This window comes from Rattus norvegicus, chromosome 3 (assembly GCF_021556685.1).
Source record: "Rattus norvegicus strain SHRSP/BbbUtx chromosome 3, alternate assembly SHRSP_T2T, whole genome shotgun sequence".
Taxonomy (NCBI): Eukaryota; Metazoa; Chordata; class Mammalia; order Rodentia; family Muridae; genus Rattus; species Rattus norvegicus.
The window spans coordinates 90135839-90156316 of NC_141536.1; the positions used below are offsets into that span (position 1 = coordinate 90135839).

A 20478-nucleotide genomic window follows, 5' to 3' on the forward strand; every position below is an offset into this window, starting at 1 on the left:
GTAAGATCAAAGTAAAGACCAGAGGGACTGTGACTGGCGGCTCACACTGGTTCTCAGTCTCGTTAACTATGGAGAAGAAGGCACACTAACATCTTCCTATTTCTTACAAATTGTTACCATAGTCACTGCCAACTAGCACTATTATCCCAGTTATTAATCCCTACAATTTATATAGCATTTATGCAAAGCTAACATTCACACATAATTTAGTTAAATTCCAAAACAATCCCATAATATAATTTTCCCCATTATCTCTGCTCAAAATTGACACATACCACACACATACACAAAATTAAAAACTAAAATATTAAAGTAAAAGAAAATAAACCGCTAAGTGTAACTCCCAAATGCCACAAGCGCGTGCAGGAACACACCTGGCTCAGGTTCAAATGCTGCTGCTGGAATGCTGATGTGGGCTTTTGCTGACGAGCAGCCGAGGCAGAGGGCTGGTTCAGCTTTCCAGGGGCGGGCTGGCCTTTTGTCAATGGCTGGCATGTAGAATCTGGCAACAATAAGCACCACACACACACAAAATTACAGAGTTGTGGTTTCTGTTTCTCTAATGAAAATTAGACATGTGCTTACATTTTTACACAATAATGATCGAAGAGCCTTAGTTGTTAATTTAAAGAGAAGGTCATGGCTTCTAAACATTAGATAATATTTGAAGAGGTTCTTTCCCTGTATAATAGATGTGGTCAAGACGGAGGTTCAATGAGGACTTCGGACAATCCTGGTCTCTGGTGTCCCCAAATTCAGACCTTTAAAGGCTGACCAGAGAAACCAGTTTACCTGTGTTGGCCATGTGCGCATCGACGTTCAGGCCACGCTCTGTCCCCACTGGTGGCTCCACAGCAGTGCTAAGAGCTGGCTTGGCCTCTGTGCCAGCACAAGTCCCCAGCTCTGGGTTTTGAGGAGTGTCTTCCACAAAACTGCTCTCTGCAAATGGACTGTCATGCCCCGAGGAGTCTGACGTTGGAGAGCCGTCCACAGTCTCACACCCACTTTCCTGTTCATCATCTGACATACTATAAGAAAACATTTTTATATTTTTCTACAATTAATTCTAATGTCAATTAGTCGTCTCAGCACACTAATGAGATGCCTAGTCATTTTATATATATTTTGTTCTTGGACAATTTTTTTCCCACAGAATTTCCAGACTCTATTTAGACTGATAAACTATTTCTTCTTTCCTTCATATTTGCTCCATCATAATAGTTCACAAAGTCCTTCTTTATTAATTCTTCAAAACAGCGAGTACTGTTCTAGGGGCTAGGAAGTCATCTCAACTGGGAAAATGCTTGCTGTACAAATATGAAAACCGGAGTCTGGCCCTGCGCCCAGCAGCAATGTGTACCTGCAACCCAAACATTAGGGAGGCAGAGGCGGAAGGCGCCCTGGCGCTTTGCTGGCCACAGCCTAGCCAGTTAGTGAATCCTAGGTCCAGAGAGAGATGCAAACGTATGGTGGAGAGTAACTGAAGACGACCATGGCCTTGAGCCTCCAGAGCAAAAGCACAGACAAGTGCACAGACAAGTGCACATGCATAAACAAAGCAGACAAACAAAAGCACTAATCGAGATGTTCAGACGATATGTACAAACACCTGACTGAAGGGTAGGATCTGTACCCTCCTGAAAGGGCTTTCTGACCAACCTGAAGTCACCCCCAAGTCCTGAACCCCACTCTTCCCACCATCTCAGCCCTCAGGAGACTCCCTTACTCCCTGGGATTTCTATATTATTGTCTGTTTTAATCATTCATTCTAGGCTTAACTATGTGAGGCATCTCTCTTTATAGGTATACTTTTCTTTTTACTTTTACACCAACATGCATATATTCATGGTTAGGACCATTTTATGTATGTGTTTTTATGTGACTGTTCTGTGTAATTTGTGCATGTATCAACTTCTAAGTGATATATAGGAAGATGCAGTAGAATTTATGTCTCTGCAGAGTAAATACTCCAAGCACAGGTCCTGACTAAAAGACAGTATAAAACTGACTTTAAAATCCTTTTTAAATATTGTCACCTGTTTTTATAATATAAAATCAAATGTATGTCATAAAAATTGTTGTGGCTTATCTCTCAACGTGTTAGCACATCGTGATGGTTAGGAAACACCACGTCAGGCACTGCATTGTTCCCACAAGGCAAGACCAAAGGAGGCAGACAGTTCAGTTACCAGCGGTAGAGATACAAGTCAGAGTGGCCTCTCTAGGTAGTGGACCACTGAGTACTTCATCACGGAAAAATGTATTAGAACTTTAACTTTATAAATAAAAGTTTAATTTGTCTGTGTGAGATAGGGTCTTACTATGTATCCCTGGTAGGCTTTGATCTCAGAGACCATCTGCCTCTGCCTCCCGTATCCTGTGATTAAAGGCCTGTGCCACCACACATCAGAGCTATTTAACGGGAAAAGGCGATAGCTAAAGCCCAAGCTTACCACACTGATGATGTTCAAGACCTGAGTACAAACGAGCAATCGCTGCAGGAAATGGCAGACCCTACTTCACACAGGACAAAGGGATCAGCTCTTAGCAGGCATGACATTTAGGACAAGCGTCTATTAAATTCCTTTACCTGTTCGGTCTTTTGCAAGGGGATGGGCTGGACTGCCCTGAGGAGCTGGTACTCAGAGTGCTGTCGGGACTGCTGAGTGAACACATCCGATCAATATTCAAAGTGCTTTGGCAAGCTTCACAATCCAGACTACCTTTACACCTAGTGATGAGGGAGCGGAAAGAAACATGGGTCTGGTGAGAGGACATTCTCAAGCCAGCCAAGTCCTACAGGGCTTACAGGCAGTTAACAGTTCAAGTCAGCTCCTCACAGCCCAAGCTCACAGCTTCTCAATTCAGATACAAGGCTACAGTTAGATCTACTCCAGGGGACACAGACAAAGAGTAGGCCACAACAAGTTGGCTTTCTGCACTTGGGAAGATGCTACCATTGTCTGTAAGAACTGTGTATGTGGCACTTACTCTCGGAGTGAAGGTCTGGGTGAGGTCTCTTCGTCATCAGTGTCACTGCTAATGGTGATCACACTCACGGCAGGACTTGGGGAGTCGGCAATGATGATGGTTTGCCGCTGTTTGTCTGAAACTGAAGAATCCTGTCTGACAGACGCTTCATGGCAAGTTCTTGCCTCTCCTTCTGAGGTATGATTGTCCTGTGTTTCTACACAACTTACTTCCTCAACTTCTTTCCCACTGATTATCTTTGGAGAAATAAATGCTGAATGTGGGACATTGGTGTTCTGCAATGAATTACTCCTGCAACCAAAGAAATAATTTGTAATGTCTATAGTCAAAATAGAGAAATCATATTTCTTGAAAATATTTTGTCAAACCAAACAATGCAAACTTTTACTTGGTTCATGGATTTAACACACTGATATATCAAGAGTTTGTGAATTATAAAATATTATCTCCAAAATGTCGCTGTAGTTTGCATTTACATACTTCTGTTGTACATCGATATCCGAATGTCTACAGTTGCTATATTACAGGAAGATAATAAATCATAACTCAAAAGGTCAATAAAGACAGTCTTACCAACGAAAAGCATTTATTTCCTCTCTTCCTGGCTCCCACTCCATTAGTTTTACCAAAATACCTCTGAGAAATTGAGAAGGGAGCCAGCTTAGTGTTTGAGTCAGAGCTACAAAAGAGGCCATTTTTGAACACAACAGAGTGACCCTTTGGTGTACATGCAAAGTTTTATTTAAAACCTAATTTCAAAATGCAGAAGAAAGTGAATACCAACCTGTTCTGGCACAGCTTATTTTTCTTGGTAGTGGCAGGCTGAGGCCAGACAACATGTGCGATGCCTACGCTGATAGGCTGAGGGGCCGACAATGTTATCTGGTTGGTCAGAAGAGGTGGCGGCATCACGGAGTTATAATGATTGCTGTGTGGAATCATTTTCCTATGGAGCAAGTTTAGAAAGTTGAATCTCCTTTTTTACTGCGCTCTGTTTTGCATATATTTAATAGAGAAGGCCTTCTGTTTTGGACTTACCCCCAGTCTCCAAGCCTCTGTGAACCAGCCATGCCTTCAGAAGTTAGTGTTGCAGCAGCAGGAGCCATGGGTGTTACCTGCTGCCAGGCAGGTATTAGCATCTGCTGTGTTCGACCAGACCATGTCTGCTGCATCAAAAGATAAAGATAGCCCAAGCCAAGTTACAAATTATACATCCCAAACTCAAAGCAGTTACTAACACTTAACTACAAAAACTAAAGGCCTATAAGAAAAACTCAACTCTCTGCCAGATCCTTCCATTACTTCCCAGAAGTACCAGCTGACATGTGACCTGTATTTGCTAAAGGAGGAGGGGACAAATGTAAACAGACCAATTGTGACCAACCTGTGAAAGGACTCCTGGTCGGATCTGCAGAGGCTGTACAGCTGGGGCCTGAGTCACAAGCGGAACTGTGTTGTCCACCCTTATGGAATAACTGGTGGGCTTACCATGTGCTGCGGGAATACCTAGGAAATAAGAACATTCGATAGGGGGCTGGGGATTTAGCTCAGTGGTAGAGCGCTTACCTAGGAAGCGCAAGGCCCTGGGTTCGGTCCCCAGCTCCGAAAAAAAGAAAAAAAAAAAAAAAAAAAAAAAAACATCCGATAGGAGAAAAAAATTATCTTGCATAACTTATAAAATTATTTTAAATATATAAATGGTTTAAATAAATATGTCCGTTTCTACATAAGAATAACTAACAAAATAACTATTAGTAAAGATAAGTATTTCCTATCTTGTGATATTGTTTCAAATACTGATGTCAAAATATCCCATCTTTCCAGAAAACTGTGTCAAGCATTTCTCTGTATCCTCTCTATTCCCTTCACCTTTTTGATCAAATTCAACAGTTGGTTAAGATCAAAATTTTTATAGTGCAGTTAAGAAAAATAATTGATAGAATTACTTTATTTGAAAAGCTAGGTACAAAGGCTGTGGAAGGGCTGGCTACGTGTGGTGGGACCCCTGTGAAATGACAACGCTGTGCAGTGGAGGCAGTAGGACGTGGCTGTGGAAAGCCAGGCAATGACTCCAAATTCAAAAGCAAGTCAAAAGACAGACAAAAGAACCACTACTTAAGAGTTTCTAGAGATGCTAAGACCATGTCTAGGAAAGACGTTTAAGCCGTTAATATATTTACTAACAAATGCACAAAGTTATTCATTAACAATTATAGACCAAATTTAAAAAAAAAAAGACTTTGTCCTGTCATACTGAAATTTACCTCCTGTCTCTTACTCTGAAAAGCACTGCTGCTCCACATCTGCATAAAATATACTGCAGTGCAGGTGGGAGCCTGCCACTGCCTTGACACAACAAGCGTCTGTCAGAACCAGAGAGCTGACTTAAGAACATAGACTATAAGCATACGTAAGCAGTAAGTCATAAATATTCCACTTACTTTCATAATACATGTACAGATAGCATAATATGGTAAAATATTAGCAGGCACTGAGTCTAAGATGAAAGACATAGTATTCTTTTAACTTTCATGTTTGAAATTTTATTTTTGTTTTTATTTCTTAAGCAGAGTCTGCTTGAAATTCCTATGGTTAAAAACATGGGCAGAGCAGTGGGGGCACACACCTACAGTCCCAGCACACAGGAGAGGAGGCAGGGGTTCTACAGAGAGAGTTCCAGGACAGCCAGGTACACAGAGAAACCTCATCTCAAAAACAAATACAACAGTATTTCTAAGCATGCTAGCAACTTGTGCTGAAAGCATTCTTATTACCAGAAAGTTGTTACTTAAGGCGTAAGTAACACAGTGCTCTTACTGTATTACCGGAGCTATGGATGAAGCCCTGCGATCGAGTACTTGCCTAGCATTGATGCACAATGCCCTGAGTTCAATCCAACGGGTGCAGGACTGGAGTGTAACATACTGCTTAGTGACATGATGACATCTTAGTGAGTACACTCTGATTTCACAATCAACCTATCACCTAGCAACATCATTTCTCAGGATTTATCTACCTTTAAGTAGCCATGACTCTACCTACCTTTTCTGAGAGGAAAGCGGCACGAAAGAATAACTTGCTAGAACTGTCTCACACCCACCTGCTTCTATTAGTCAATATAATTCTTGGGGCTTTGTGTGGGAGATGTTAAAATAAACTTTAAAAACTAAAATTCTCAACCATCTGAATCAACAAATCCGAGCTAGGAATGGCCATGACATCGCCTACCCAGGCTATCTTCCTTTGTAAATGCTAAGGAAGTTTAAGCCTCAAGTGGAATCGTGAATAGCAAGATCAGAAGTGCATTTCCAGGTTACCCAAATCAACATCAAGTACTTCACTAAAAGTGTACAGCACTGGCGGAACTGGACACAGGCATTTGGGGCCTTACCCACAACTACCCTGTAGCAGGCTGTGGTGGAGCGTGACTTTAACCCCAGCACTCTGGATGCAGAGGCAGCTGGACGGTGAGGAGCATCAGCCTGAGCTGAAAGTGAGAACTTATGATGAAACAATGCCTGCATGACCTCCTAAAGGAAAACATACCTTGAATAGCTGGGGGACAGATAATCAGGGTCTGATGAAAAGCATCACCACAACCGAACTGTGCGGTCCCCGCCTGCAGAGGTATACCATGGTGCACGACCGAGTGAGCAGATGTGGTCAACGCCTGAAACAACGATGCGGTTCACATTATCCAGGGCAGCCTCCTGACAGCTATGAATGCCACAGATGCACACACACACACACTTTTTCATGCACATTGTGTCTTCCCTATCAGTATGTCTATGTGAGGGAGTGAGATCCTCTGGAACTGGAGTTATAGATGGGTGTGAGCCGCTGTGTGGGTGCTAGAAATTGATCCTGAGTCCTCTGGAAAAGTAGCCAGTGCTCTTAACCCCTGAGCCATCTCTCTAACCCCATACATAACTCCTAAAAACCACAATTCTGCAGTAAAAATTAACCCAGAAAATAAAACAAAAAGCAGATTAATCAACTTAAATTGGGTTTACTGAACTCTATTTTTGTAAGCGTTGTAGCCCTAACAGCAGAGCAGAGGGTTGAGACAATGGATAAGAAGGTTCATTCTGCTTGGTTTAGATCCGACAGAACAGCCATAGCACCCTTGATGTGACCAATGTGAAGCAAAGCAAAGGACCAATGAGTATTAGCTGCAGTCTCACCTGACTTCTTAATGTTCCGACTTTAGTAAAGTTTGCCGCTAGAGCAGCAGTGCCATTGGATGCAACTGGTCGTAAGAGTGACATTTTACTGTGGTTGTTTGTTTCACATGAACTCGGAGACTTACAAATATCCATGATATGAAAACAGGACTTTACACTGGAAAATCAGAAAATATTGTAACATTATTTAAAATATTTATGATTAATGTATACTAGATTAAAATTGTATGGAAAAGAATAAATTCTACAATTTGTACTTCATTTTGTATACTTTTCTAACAGCAATTTTTATAAGAAAAATATCAAAGCAAATATATAATATATTATGGTGGTAAAAATTTAAGAGGCCAAAGCAGTATTAGATACTTTTTGATTAGCATACAATAATGTAATAATCTCCTCCCTATATAGTTTTTTCCTAAATTTTAGTACACAAATCACTAAATTAATGGCACCAAGAATGCCATTATGTTGTTGTTTATGGAAATCCATATAACATCTGCAGTTTTTAAGAGAGACACACCTGGGTTGTATAAAAAGTATTAACACAAGGACATTTCACAATAATGAACACTGATTCATTCACATAATAATTTTTCTTTACTACTTTAAGATAGTAAGTAAGTTGCTATAAGTTGTGAGGGAGCGTTTATCAAGTTTAAAGTGGTGGGCTTTGCTGTGACATTCAGATATATGAACGACTCACTGCACTCCATTCCCATCCCTTTCCCTCCCCTCTTGCTGGTCACTCGTCCCCCAGAACAAGCCTTTTCTTCTGCTCTGGTGTCGCATGATTCTATTATCTTTGCCAACCCAGAAAGATCAGGTCTGGGAGACAAAACATCACAAGTCTTGCTTAGGGTAGCTGACAGAGCCTACAGAATGTGAACAGACCTGCTTCCTTGCTAACCCATTACATCCTTTCCTTCTAGAATTCCAAGGAGCAAAGGAAGGAGACAAGAAATCAAAAGATACCTTAGGAAATCAGACAACAGAGGACAGAACTTGGTGGGGAGCGGGGACAGGACAGTGAAATGGAGATGGAACTTAGGGTGGGTCTCCCGTTCTCTCTCATGCACTCACTGTTCTAGGAGGAACACCTAGGACAAGAGGAACTCCTCGCTTGCCTGCTCGGTCGCTCGCTCTCAGTGTGGCACTTGGGAGTCGGGAGGTGAGCTGGCCTTCCCATGTGTGTTCTAATCCTACCCTGCTACCTCAGTCTCGTTAGATTAGTTGGTTAATATATAGTGTAGATACTGTGAACGATTATAGAGTGACGTACTGGCTGCTGTGAGGAAAATCTAGTAGGTGCTTCATACTAACGAATGGGTGGTTCAGAGTCTCGATCGGAGTAATTCTTAAATCTGCATCAATCAGCAACATTTTCTTCAACAGACTAACAAATTCTCTTCTATCAGCTTTCTCAGCCAAGAGATCACTTCCTTCCAAGTCCATCACTGTGTTCACCTACAACAGCAAAGTTTGAAGCCATCAAGTAAAATAAGCCATAGAAAGAAGGGCCTCTTAAAATTTCATATCTTTGAAAAACAAACCAGTGAACTACCAGTCATTTGAAACAAAAAGAACTGAAATTCACAAATCTTCAAATCTTCTGAAGTAACAAACAAGATTCAAAGTGGGAAATTAAAAGAAAATAATTATTGCATAAGTGAATGAGCGTGCATGTCTGTATATGTATCTGTGAGTGCGTGTGTGAGTGTGTGAGTGTGTGTGTGTCTCTATTCTGTAAATGACTGTGTATATACCTACTGCTATGTGTGTGGATCTGTGTCAGTGTGTGTTGTGTTGCCTTTGAGTGAGCACATTTGTGTGCATGAGTGCGTGTGGACATCTTTATGGAATAGGTGCTTTCCTTCCACCTCTGTGTTCCAGGACTTACACGGCCAATGCTTCTTTCCCATGACACCATCTCACCAGTCCAAATGTTTACTAAACACAGACCTATTCCTACCAAGACAAGAAAAGACCCAAAAAAGAAAAAGAAAATGACAGCATAGGCAAATTAAAAACTTGACAAAGATATAAATTAGCCCGAATATAGCTTGGTCTGTGGAAGTCTGAAAAGCTGAGTTAATTCTGTTTGAAACACTTCATGTGACTTCAGTACTCACATGCACTATATCGTCCAGACTGTTGAATATGTACTTTCTGGCCTCTTTAGACTTCATTCCTGTCTCTGCTTCATGCTCTTCCAGTGTCTTATTATATACATCAAAGAGAAAATAACATTATTACTCACTATTTCCAGTCCATTATGCCTCACTACATTTAGTAGTTTCAAAAGAGTAACAAGCAAAAATGTATTTTATAATGCAAATAAATTAATAAATAAATATGAAGCCAGGAATAGTGTGCACTCATGTAAGCCCAGTACTCGGGAGGCTGAGATAGGAGGATCAAGTTAGAGGCCAGCCTGTGCTACAAGTGAATCCCTGTTATGCTGGTTAGTTTGTCAACTTCATACATGCTAGCATCTGAAGAGGGAGCTTCAGCTGAGAAAATATCTCTATTGGATGGTCTATAAGTAAGTCTGTAAGCCAAATGATTGATGTAGGAGGTCCCACCCCACTGTGGGAGGTCCCAGATCACTGGGGCAGTACCACACCTGGGCATGCAGTCCTAGGTGGTATAAGAAAGCAAGTGGAGGGGCTGGAGAGACAGCTCAGTGGTCAAGAACACTTGCTGTTACAGAGGATAAAGTTCTGCTTCCCAGAATCTGCATGGTAGCTAAGAGCACCTATAAACTCCAGTATATCTGATACCTTCTTTTGGCCTCTGAGGGAACCAAGCACACATGTGGTACACATACACACATGAAAGCAAAACACACACAAAAAGTAAAATAACCTAAAATGTTATTTGCTTTTAAAAGGTTTTTTTTTTTAATTTAATGTATATGAGTTCATCATGCACACCATAAGAAGGCATCAGACCCAATTACAGATGGTTGTGAACCACCATGGGGTTGCTGGGAATTGAACTCAGGACCTCTGGAAAAGCAGCCAGTGCTCTTAACTACTGAGCCATCTCTCCAGCCCATAAACATTTAAGATATGGAAGGCATTATCCTTAAGAGGCATCTTAGAAAACTATTTAATAAATATATTTTTAGTCAATTACCTTTAACCTCCAACCAGAATGAGACATATCTGTTTCTCTGCAAAAAAATCTTGTGGATTTTGTACCCACATTCAACAATTGTTCTCCTGGTAAACCTTGAGTCTGAGAAATGTATCGAATCTGAAAAATAATTTAAAAACAAATTTATTATTTTGTATTGCAGGCATTAATTAAACATTTTATCAGAAACTACATGATACCATCTATGCCCTCGATAAATTCACATAAGGAATCTGCAGTGTTTTAAGTCTAAAATAAATGTAGTCAGAGTTCACTGAGAAACACTTGATGCATACTATACGTAAATTATTAATGAAAATATTAAGGTTCTATGTAAATCAAGAGAGGAAACCACATGTTCAAAGCCTGGAAGTACAGACTCACTAAGGGAGAAATAAGAGATCAAATGACCTTTGGGGGTAAGGGAAGACAATACTGGAGGTTTGAGCCTATGGCTTCATACATGCCAGGTTAAGTGCTCTACCACTGAGCTGTTCCCAGACAACTTAGTAGGAAGGAGAGAGAGGGATTTGAATTAATAGACTAGATGAGTTATTCTGGGCAAGTGCAGACAGTACCTTGGGGACCTATGTGAGAAACTGACACGATACAGATGCATCCTCCCAAGGGACACCGCAAACCCTTAGCTGCAGGACCTCAGCATTCGTCTGGAATGCCTGTCCTAGGCGTCACACAGCACTCTTCCTTCAGATCTAGGCTCTAGTATCACCTCAGTCATTATGCCTCCCAAGCCAGTAAGCAACAGTTAACTCTGTCTTTCCCAGCAAACCCCGTTCTCCCAGCTAGATCTTTCCCATCATGCTTTTCACCATCTGGTATACTAGACTTTTTCTTTCCATCTTCTTACTCGACTCTGCAATTTCCAACATCCATGACAGTGCCTGGTACACATTATCAGATAGTGGTTCTCACACTCCATGACTAGTCAATATTGAAAAAAAAAAAAAAAAAAAAAAAGCATGGGCTTTAAAGGGGGAACTGTGACTTGGATCCAAAAAAGTCCTCCATCTTCCTTCTCTCTAGTTTAATCTTAGATACTGCTTTACTAAGCAGCCCATCTTCTCCTTCATCTTCTCTTTCTTTTCTCTATTAACCCCTTCCTCTCAGACTAAGAAAACTCCCATTATCTTCTAGCCTTCTATCTTACTTTGTTTCTGCGTACAGTTGGAGGCAGGTGTTCAGAGTGTTGCTAGGTAGCTCAGACTGGCCTCAGATGCAGAGGTCATCCTGCCTTGGTCCCCTGGAGCACTGGAGCTATAAACATATGCCACCACACCTGGCTTCATTTGACTTTCATACGAATGGCTCCTGTCCTGTTACTTAAATTGTGTTCATTCAACCGGCCATGGTGGTACGCGCCTTTGATCCCAGCACTTGGGAGGCAGTGGCAGGTAGATTTTTGTGAGTTCAAGTCTAGTCTGGTCTATAGAGTGAGTCCCATGATAGCCAAGACTATATAGAAACCCTTAATCAAACAAACAAACAAACAAACAAAAACAAAAAAACCCAAACAAACAAAAGAAAAAAACAAAAAGACAACTTCTGTTATTAAAGCCTTTATAAATAACAAAAACAGAACAAAAAATAAGGACTATTTTGCTAGTCACAGTAGTTTACACCCAGCACTTGGAAGGCTGAAGTAGCCTCAGCTGCCTCTGGGTGGGGTGGGAGTTACGCAATAAAAATCCTGAAAGATAAAATGCTACCATTTCATGGGTTGCTCCTTCCCTGGAGAGGATCTTCCCAAATCTTAGGTCAGGACAGCAGGGCTGGCTGGGGTACCGGAGAAGCTAATGCAGACTGAGAAAAGCCCTCCTCTCCAGGCGCTAGACTGACACCACCAACAGGAGAATGGAGCCCAGAAGGTAGCCATTACAAAAAGGGCAACAATACAAAGCAGGACTGCTTGTACCCTTTAACTTTTAAGCCTTTCTCCAGGTTGCTTTGGGAGTATCATTACCCATTAAGCATGTGAAAGTGATATATGGACTGCCTGGGTTAGTTTAGTTTTTTGTTTTATGTTTTAAGGTGTGTGTCTGTGTGGTGTGTTGCAAGCATACTTGTTTAAATGTGAATGGGAGCCCATGTGGTATGGAGACAGTCACATTCATGTATGTTTCCAGATGTGTCATGAGCCATGGATAAGGATTGTAGGTTTTCAGGGGCTGGGGATTTAGCTCAGTGGTAGAGTGCTTACCTAGGAAGCGCAAGGCCCTGGGTTCGGTCCCCAGCTCCGAAAAAAAGAACCAAAAAAAAAAAAAAAAAAAGAATTGTATGTTTTCAGCAATTACTCTCCACTTAATTCACGAGGCAAGGTCTCTCAAGTGAACCAAGAGTCTGCAGATACTGCTCTTGTCCCTGGCTTCTGAATTTGGAATTATGCCTACCCAACTTCAAAGAATCTGGGGGATCCAAACTCTAGACCTCACATGCACAAGAGCTGCAAGCCCCACTGAGCCATCTCCCCAGCCACTTCTCTATAATCTAGACTCATCTGAAAACAGACACAGTAACTATCCCGGAGATGTTAGGAAAGAAATATAAAGTGTTATAATAGTAGTTTCTAGGCTAGGGACTCTGAGTATTAATTAGAAATACTACTATTGCCCACTGCCAGTTTAAGGTAAAAAATAGTAATAATGTATTATGAAGACAATACACTAAGGCTAAGTAAGGCTGTAACTCAGCAGTGAATGGAACACTTCATTCAATCTTGGGCACTGGGGGTGAGGGAGATAAAAAAGTTCTTAGTTGGATATGATGGCACACAACTATAATCTTAGCACTTTTGAGATGGAACCAGGAGAATCAGAAGTTCAAGGTCATCGTCAGTTTCAGAGAGAGCTTGAAGCCATTCTAAGCTACCTGAGGGAGACCCTGTTTCAAAGAAGCAAAGCCTTATTTGGAGTAGCAAAGTATACAGAGGCAACTGATTCCTGGAAAGAGGGAACAGATGGGAGGGGGAAGTACATTTACTAGAGACCGACTACATCCTGAGTTAGGTGACCATAATCTAAGGAGAAGGATGCAATCTGTGAAGATTAATCACAGCATTTATAAAACAGTTCACTTTTGCCAAATAGTCCCACCCAGCACTCAGGAGGCTGGGGTAAGAGTGTTCAAGTGTTGTTGTTGATGATGATGATGATAATGTTTGTAAGAGTACTAAAGTTTGAGGACAGCATGAGCCGCCTAGTGAATTCCAGGCCATCCTGTGCTACAGTGTGAAATCCTATCTCAAAGGGGCAAAATTTTTTCTAAGATTAAGAACAAAGTAAAGATGCACAGAATTTATTTGTAAATTTATTTGTATATGTGTATTTTTAAAAATAACTTCAAAACTGAATTAAAACTATAACTGATGCCTGTGATAAAGACTTTCTTCTGTTCCTTTGGAAGAACACACATATACACATATACGGATATGTGTATCTGAAAATATTGTTCATCTAAACCAGGTAATACCTGTTTCAAGTTTGGTTTGGTTCCTCCTACATCTCTGTCTTAAAAAAAAAAAAATTACAGGATTTAGAAAAAACAAGCTTGGGTCAGGCTTTTGTCTTTAAAGTTACCGTTGTGCCCTAACAATTCTGTCCATTTGGATGTGGGGAATCTCATCTTTCTCTTTTCACATAAAGGAGGGATAAGACTAACATGAGCTGCCCAAGACAATGTCCAAATCCAGAGTGCACCAGCACATCAACTTGAAATTGCCACTAGATGGCGTCCTGCTCCACAGGATCACACGTGCCTTAGAGCAACCCACAGGTGTAGCTAAGTTTCTAGAGACTGTCCAGGTAGGGGCCTCAGCAGCCTGGAATGATGGGACTTTGGTTAGACTGCCCAGTCCTTCAGAGCTAGGCGTAGTCTAGCAGCTGCACCAAAGTCCAAAGATGACTAAAAACATACCTGAAGAGAAGATGTACAGAAATTGTTACATAGAGGACTTCAGAACAGAAAAGAGGTGAAAAGAGGATTTAGAAACCTGACCTAGAAGAGCAGGTTCACTAGCAGACAGCCACTGTAAGACGAGACTAATGTCAATGACACCATCTCCTGATAATGATATACTGAATCACCTCAAACACCTAAGTCACCCAAAGGAATCAGCTGCCTTCAGATCCTGCCTTCAAGGTTTATTTTGAATTAGGTGTAATTATGTGTAATATGCATGTGTGTACAGGTGCCAATGGAGGGCAGAAGTAGGTGTTGGATCCTCTGTAGCTGGAATAACAGGCAGATGTGAACCACCTGATGTGAGAGTCAGAACAAACCTCAGGTCCTCTAGAAGAGCAGAACATGTCTCAAACACTGAGCCATCATTTCAGCCCCTCACATCCATTTCTTTTCTTTCCTTTTCAATGTTTCTTTCTTTTTATTCCCCTCCTCCTCATATCTATTTCAATGTAGAAAATCAACAATAAAAACCAGAATTCGGGCCAGGCATAGCAGTGTATGCCTTTAACCCCAACACTTAGGAGGAGAGTAAGCAGGCGGATCTCTGTGGATTAATCCCACCTGGTCTGTGTAGTGAATTCCAGGACAGTCAGGGCTAGAGAGAGACCCTGTCTCAAAAAAAAAGGAAAGATGATAAACAGGCCTGGGCAAAGTGACACATGTCCTAAGACAAAGGGATCACAAGGTTGACGTGAGACTGAACTACCACATGCTGACAACCTGCCTCAAACAAACACAAATTAAATACTACATTATCCAAATATTATACAATGTGTAGGGTAACGATTCCTTCCCAAAACTGGTTTCAAGTCTGTAGATTGTAACTTAGCTTATAAAAATTTATCTGTGGTAGTTTGAATAAGATGTCCCCTAAAAGTTTCTGGCATGGAACACCTGATCTTCAGTAGGTGAATGTTTGGGGAGAATAAGCAGGTATGTGCCTTGGCTGGAGGAAGTGCGTCAATGGGGGTGGACTTGGAGGTCAGAAGACTCTTGCTGTTTTGCACTAGCTCTCTGCTTCCTGCTTGTGGGTTGAGACGTGAGATCCTGGCTGCAGCTCCAGCCACTTGCTGCCTGCTGCTCTGCTCTGCCCTCCCCTGCCCTGCCATCATGGACTCTTTCTGGAACTGTAAGCCTGAAATAAACTCCTCTTCCTACAAATTGCCTTGGTCATGTTTTAGCATACCACTAGGAAAGTGAGTTATTAGAGTGTTAGAAAAGAACTTTTAGGTTAAGATCTAATGTTAAGTGAATTTAAATTTCTGAAGATACTAAGATTTGACACTTCATGGAGCTTTTCCCATTTTGTGTATGAAGAATCACTGTGACTTTATTACCTGGTCATACTCCAAGGCTCCCGGGTAGAGTGGCCATCCAAGGAATAACTCTGCAATCACGCATCCCAGTGACCACATGTCTATGGCTTCACAAAACGGCAACCCCAATATAATCTCTGGAGCTCTGGGGGAAAAGGAAGAAAGTCAGTTTCCTTTTCACATTAAATTACCTAATTTTGTTTGAAATTCTAAGGAAAGTTCTAAATGACAGAAAAATCATGCTTATAGTTAGATCTCTGAGAACTTGTCAAACCCCAATCCTAATCCTAGGTAATGGGAAGGGACATAGCTCCATAATGAGGTCTCTTCCCCACGAGCCTTTCCCTTGACAACATCTCTGCTCAAGCCTGAAAAAAAGCAACATACACCTTGCTTTTCAAGCTATAGCAGACTAGAAATAATCCACAGAAAGCTGACAAAAGCAAAACAAAAAACACTAACTAAACATTTGTGATATCAGAAGAACTGAAAAAGCAGGCAGTGAAAGTTAAGACCAAATGAAAACACAATTCCCGAAGCTAGGTCTAGAACCTCCGTGGGCCTTTAGAACACGACAGTGATGAACAGCCACGTAACTGGGTTCTTAGTCGAGACTGGTGCAGGGTATTCAGTTTTGAAAGGTAAAAGTATAGTATGGGCTGGATAGATGGCTCAGTAGTTAAGAATACTGCCTGCTCTTCCATAGCTCAATTCCTGGCACCCACCCACATGGCAGTCACAACTGTCTGTAATTCTAGTTCCAGGGGACCTCATGCCTCCTTCTGGACTCAAGAAGCACCAGGCACACACATGATACACAAACTTACATGCAGGCAAAACACCAATACATTTAAAAATAAAGTTTTTTAAGTTAATTTTTTTAAAAGCACGATGTAAGATAGAACAATTAAAATCTATCTTAGCACTTATAACACTTCAGTTATTTGGAAAAAGGTCATTCTCAGATCAATTATGCTACTATGTCATGGAGCTCTCTTAAGAGGAGTAAATGTGGCAGAGCCTCCATCCACTTTCTGAAGCGAACCAGCACACTGTAAGAGAGCCTCCATGCACAGATGTATAGCTGCAAAGGAATCATGCACGAAGTTATCCTAGGTCTATGGGCGTATGGGTGTTTAACTTTCAGGGGCAGAACAATGGATATTTTACCCTAAAAGATTTAAGAATAACTGGTCATGTTACCATATTCTTTTTCCCCTACACAGATATTTCCCTCTGCAGGCACAAAGTATTCACAAACATCAGGAATTGAGCAACGAACATGTCTAGCATCTAAGCCTCAGAACCTATTGCACATTGGCCAATTGTGGTAACAATGTTGGGTGAATCAAACAGCTCAGCAGGAAAACAGGCCAAGTGATTTTAGTCCCTGGACTCCACGTGGGAAGAGAAGGAAACTCCGGGGAACACCCTCTAAGCTCCACACATGCTCTGTGGCACAAGTGCACATGTGTACTTAAGTGCATACATGCATATATCGTACACTGTACACCACACATGCACACAATCCCCCCCTTTCTCTCAATGTAAATTATATGCACTAATAATGTCCTTTCTGGTAAAAGGGACCCAATCAGATACTTGCAGACATGTCCCTTAGTGTGGATCTGTCTGATGGCTCACAACAGCCAGTTTGTCTTATACATCTGATAGGAGAATTTGTTCTCTCATTGGGCTTATGGATGGCAAACAGCTTCACTACATTTCATTACTAATGTTCATCTCCTGACTAAAGTGGTGTCACCTTCTTCCTTTCCCACTGTAATTAAGTTATTCTGTAAAGTGTATCCTATTCCTTATTATACATTAGAGTACACTCTCTTTTAAAACTGAGGTAGGACCACACAATGAGGTTAGACTGAGCTATGTAGGAAAGACTCTGTTGAAAAGAATAAATAACCTTTAAACCAAGTCATGTATTTCCCTCTATGAATATAAATTCATAAATTCCTATTTTTTCAGTAGGCTATAACTCACTGCTGTAATTGGCCACTTGGCTCTGCCTCGGAGGGCATTCATTCCCCATGGCCTCCTGCTTTCACAGAGCTCTGGAATAACAAAGCATTCCAGACTCAGGTTGTCCTTTTCTTCCCACAGCCCGAGAATACATGGTGTTCCTTTTGATGAAGAGCAGCACAACGAAATGTATAATAATATGATAATAAAAACATGGTAAATTTTTTTTTTTTGGTTCTTTTTTTCGGAGCTGGAGACCGAACCCAGGGCCTTGTGCTTCCTAGGTAAGTGCTCTACCACTAAGCTAAATCCCCAGCCCCAAAACATGGTAAATTTAATCACCAAGTCCAACACTAATGTGACCAAATTATTTCTATTTAGCCATTAATAATGTTTTTCAAAGTTTTCATACAATATATTTAGATGATATGATATATTTAGATCATATTCTTTTCCCACCTCCAACTCCTCCCAGATCACATCTATATAAATAACTTAGAAAGAAGGGAGGGAAAGAAGGCAGAAGGGAGAGAGGGGAAAGCAAAGCAAAGCATGGAGTCTGCTCCTCCTGGACCCAGGGCCTGCCCTGGAATGTGGACAGCATGCTCAGTGTCACTCCAGTGAAGAAGCAGATTTCTCCTCCTCCATCCACGACAGTCAACAAAACAGCTTCTTGACTGAGGATGGGACCTTCTGCAAGGTCCATTTTCCTTTCTCTAACTAAGGAATTGGTCTGGCCTGAACTCTGCCGGTCATATGCTTGTCTCTGTGAGCTCATTGGAGGACCAGCCCTATGGTGTCTGGAAAGCTCTGTTTCCTTGATATCATTCACCACAGCATACATTTTCCATGTACATCATCATCACATGTAAAGTGGGGAAGCAACATGGTAAAGCACCTACAGTCTAGACAAACCTGACAGAAAAACAAGGTTTCTACTAGCTGCTCTTTTAATAAAAAATAAACTCTAAGCCAACCAAGGTGGCTCCCACCTGTAATCCATTTTTGGGAGGCTTAAGCAAGAGGACTGTAATGAGTTGAATCCCAGCATGGACTACATAGGGAGTCCCAGGTCACTTTGAGTTACAGAGACCCGGTCTCAAAAACTCAAACTTTAAAGCTTATGCATTAAAAAGAACACCAGTCACTGTAGTGATTAAAATTGTTTCCAATTCCTTCAACAGCTTGGAAAATATACTTTTGTGTCAACAGCCTTCTGTGTACACAGATATCATTTGTGCATTATACATAGACAAGGCACAAATTAAATAAGTGTATTCTATGAACAGTCCAACTGTGCCTGAAGGCTCACTTTAAAGTAATTACATACAGTTAGGAGTCAATCTGAACCCCACAGCTACAAAGTTGAGGTCACATGGTAACAAATTCTATCTCTATAAAATGGTGGTTCTTTTTCTGCAGTGTGTTTTTAGTGCTTTTAGTCAGGTCTACTGATGTTCATTACAAATACTTTCTGTCTTTCTAAAGACTTGAAACACTGATATAAAACACAGCTTAACACTGAAAATTGGCAAATTGAAAGAAAATTTTCCTCAGTGAGAACAGAACTCTGAATGGACAGGCAGACTCTTGATAGAGTACTGGAAGGGAGTGCTCGGAATTCTTCGGATAAGAATGCAGTGAAGTAAGAGTCACTCAGAAAAGATGGCTATTAATGGAACATCTCAGGGTTTTTTGTTCCATTTTTACCTACTTGTTCAAGTCAAAATGTTAAATTACAAGCATAAGAATCCCATCCCTGTTAAGGAAAGGGCTGTCTTGGTTTAGGAACTCAGAACGTTCAGTTCTGGAAACAATTATACCTACAATAGGCAGGTGCCATGGGTTACCAGTAGAAAGACCATTAAGCTGTGAATTTGTATTTGTGGTATATTATTCATCAACCCTACAAGGTTTTCCTAGCAAGCATGAGATCCTGGGGGGCAAGGGAGGAATAGAGCAAGGAGGAAAACTGGTTACAAGATGTCTCCCACTAGGGTGATTTTACAAGCAGATTATTATAAACATCTGATCTTCATTTCTTCGTGTTAATGAAGTAAGTGTAATGCTGATGTGTTAGGCCTCAGATTAATCCGAGGTCTGGTCAAGCTCAAGGCAATGATTTCTTCAACATAAAAGTGAGGACTGTTTTGATGGGATAAAGACAACTAAGATATACAACACCATCTTATACAAGATTAGAAAAAAAAAAAATTAAGGCCACAACTCTGTACCCAGATCCCACAGGGAGAGAGCTGGTCTCCCAGGAGTGCTGACACACCTGAGAGCACAGGTAAGACCACCACTTCTGCTTAAAGGGACCAGCTCAGAGCCTGCAAGACACAGGAGCCGAGGAGCAATCTGGGACAGGATCCTGCCATTTCCGTCTGCGCCAGGAAGCTGACCTGTGCCACAGCTCTCCATACCTATATCCTGCCAGAAGAGAGTTGGTCTCCCAGGAGAGCTAACACACAGGTTTACAGGAGGGTCAAGCCACTGTTAGAGACAGGAAGACCAGCTAACACCAGAGACAACCAGATGGTGAGAGGCAAAAGCAAGAACCTAAGCAACAGAAACCAAGGTCACTTGGCATCAGCAGAACCCAGTTCTCCCACCATACCAAGTACTGTATAACCCCACATACCAGGAAAGCAAGATTCTGATTTAAGATCACATTTCCATGATGTTAGAGGACTTTAAGAAGAACATAAATAACTCCCTTAAAGAAATACAGAACAACACAAGTAAAGAGGAAACACAAAAATCCCTTAAAGAATTACAAGAAAACACAACCAAACAGGCGAAGAAATTGAACAAAACCATCCAGAATCAAAAAATGGAAATAGAAACAATAAAGAAATCACAAAGGGAGACAACTCTAGAGATAGAAA

At 41.3% G+C, this 20478-nt stretch overlaps 1 protein-coding gene across 11 annotated transcripts in view; it reads right to left on the reverse strand.

Moving 5' to 3' along the window:
• The window catches only part of Hipk3 (homeodomain interacting protein kinase 3), a 70033-nt gene that overhangs the window by 3903 nt on the left and 45652 nt on the right, over positions 1-20478 (reverse strand). For 2 of the 11 annotated variants that reach the window (XM_087654669.1, XM_087654670.1), the window contains exons 3-16: positions 15632-15755; positions 10317-10436; positions 9308-9394; positions 8458-8642; positions 7176-7332; positions 6538-6661; positions 4376-4497; positions 4030-4154; positions 3776-3937; positions 3565-3627; positions 2992-3282; positions 2591-2731; positions 793-1028; positions 375-502 (exon numbers count right to left, since the gene is read on the reverse strand). In XM_087654669.1, the coding sequence (XP_087510795.1) occupies positions 375-502; positions 793-1028; positions 2591-2731; positions 2992-3282; positions 3565-3627; positions 3776-3937; positions 4030-4154; positions 4376-4497; positions 6538-6661; positions 7176-7332; positions 8458-8642; positions 9308-9394; positions 10317-10436; positions 15632-15755 (2065 nt within the window). 11 annotated transcript variants of the gene reach the window in all.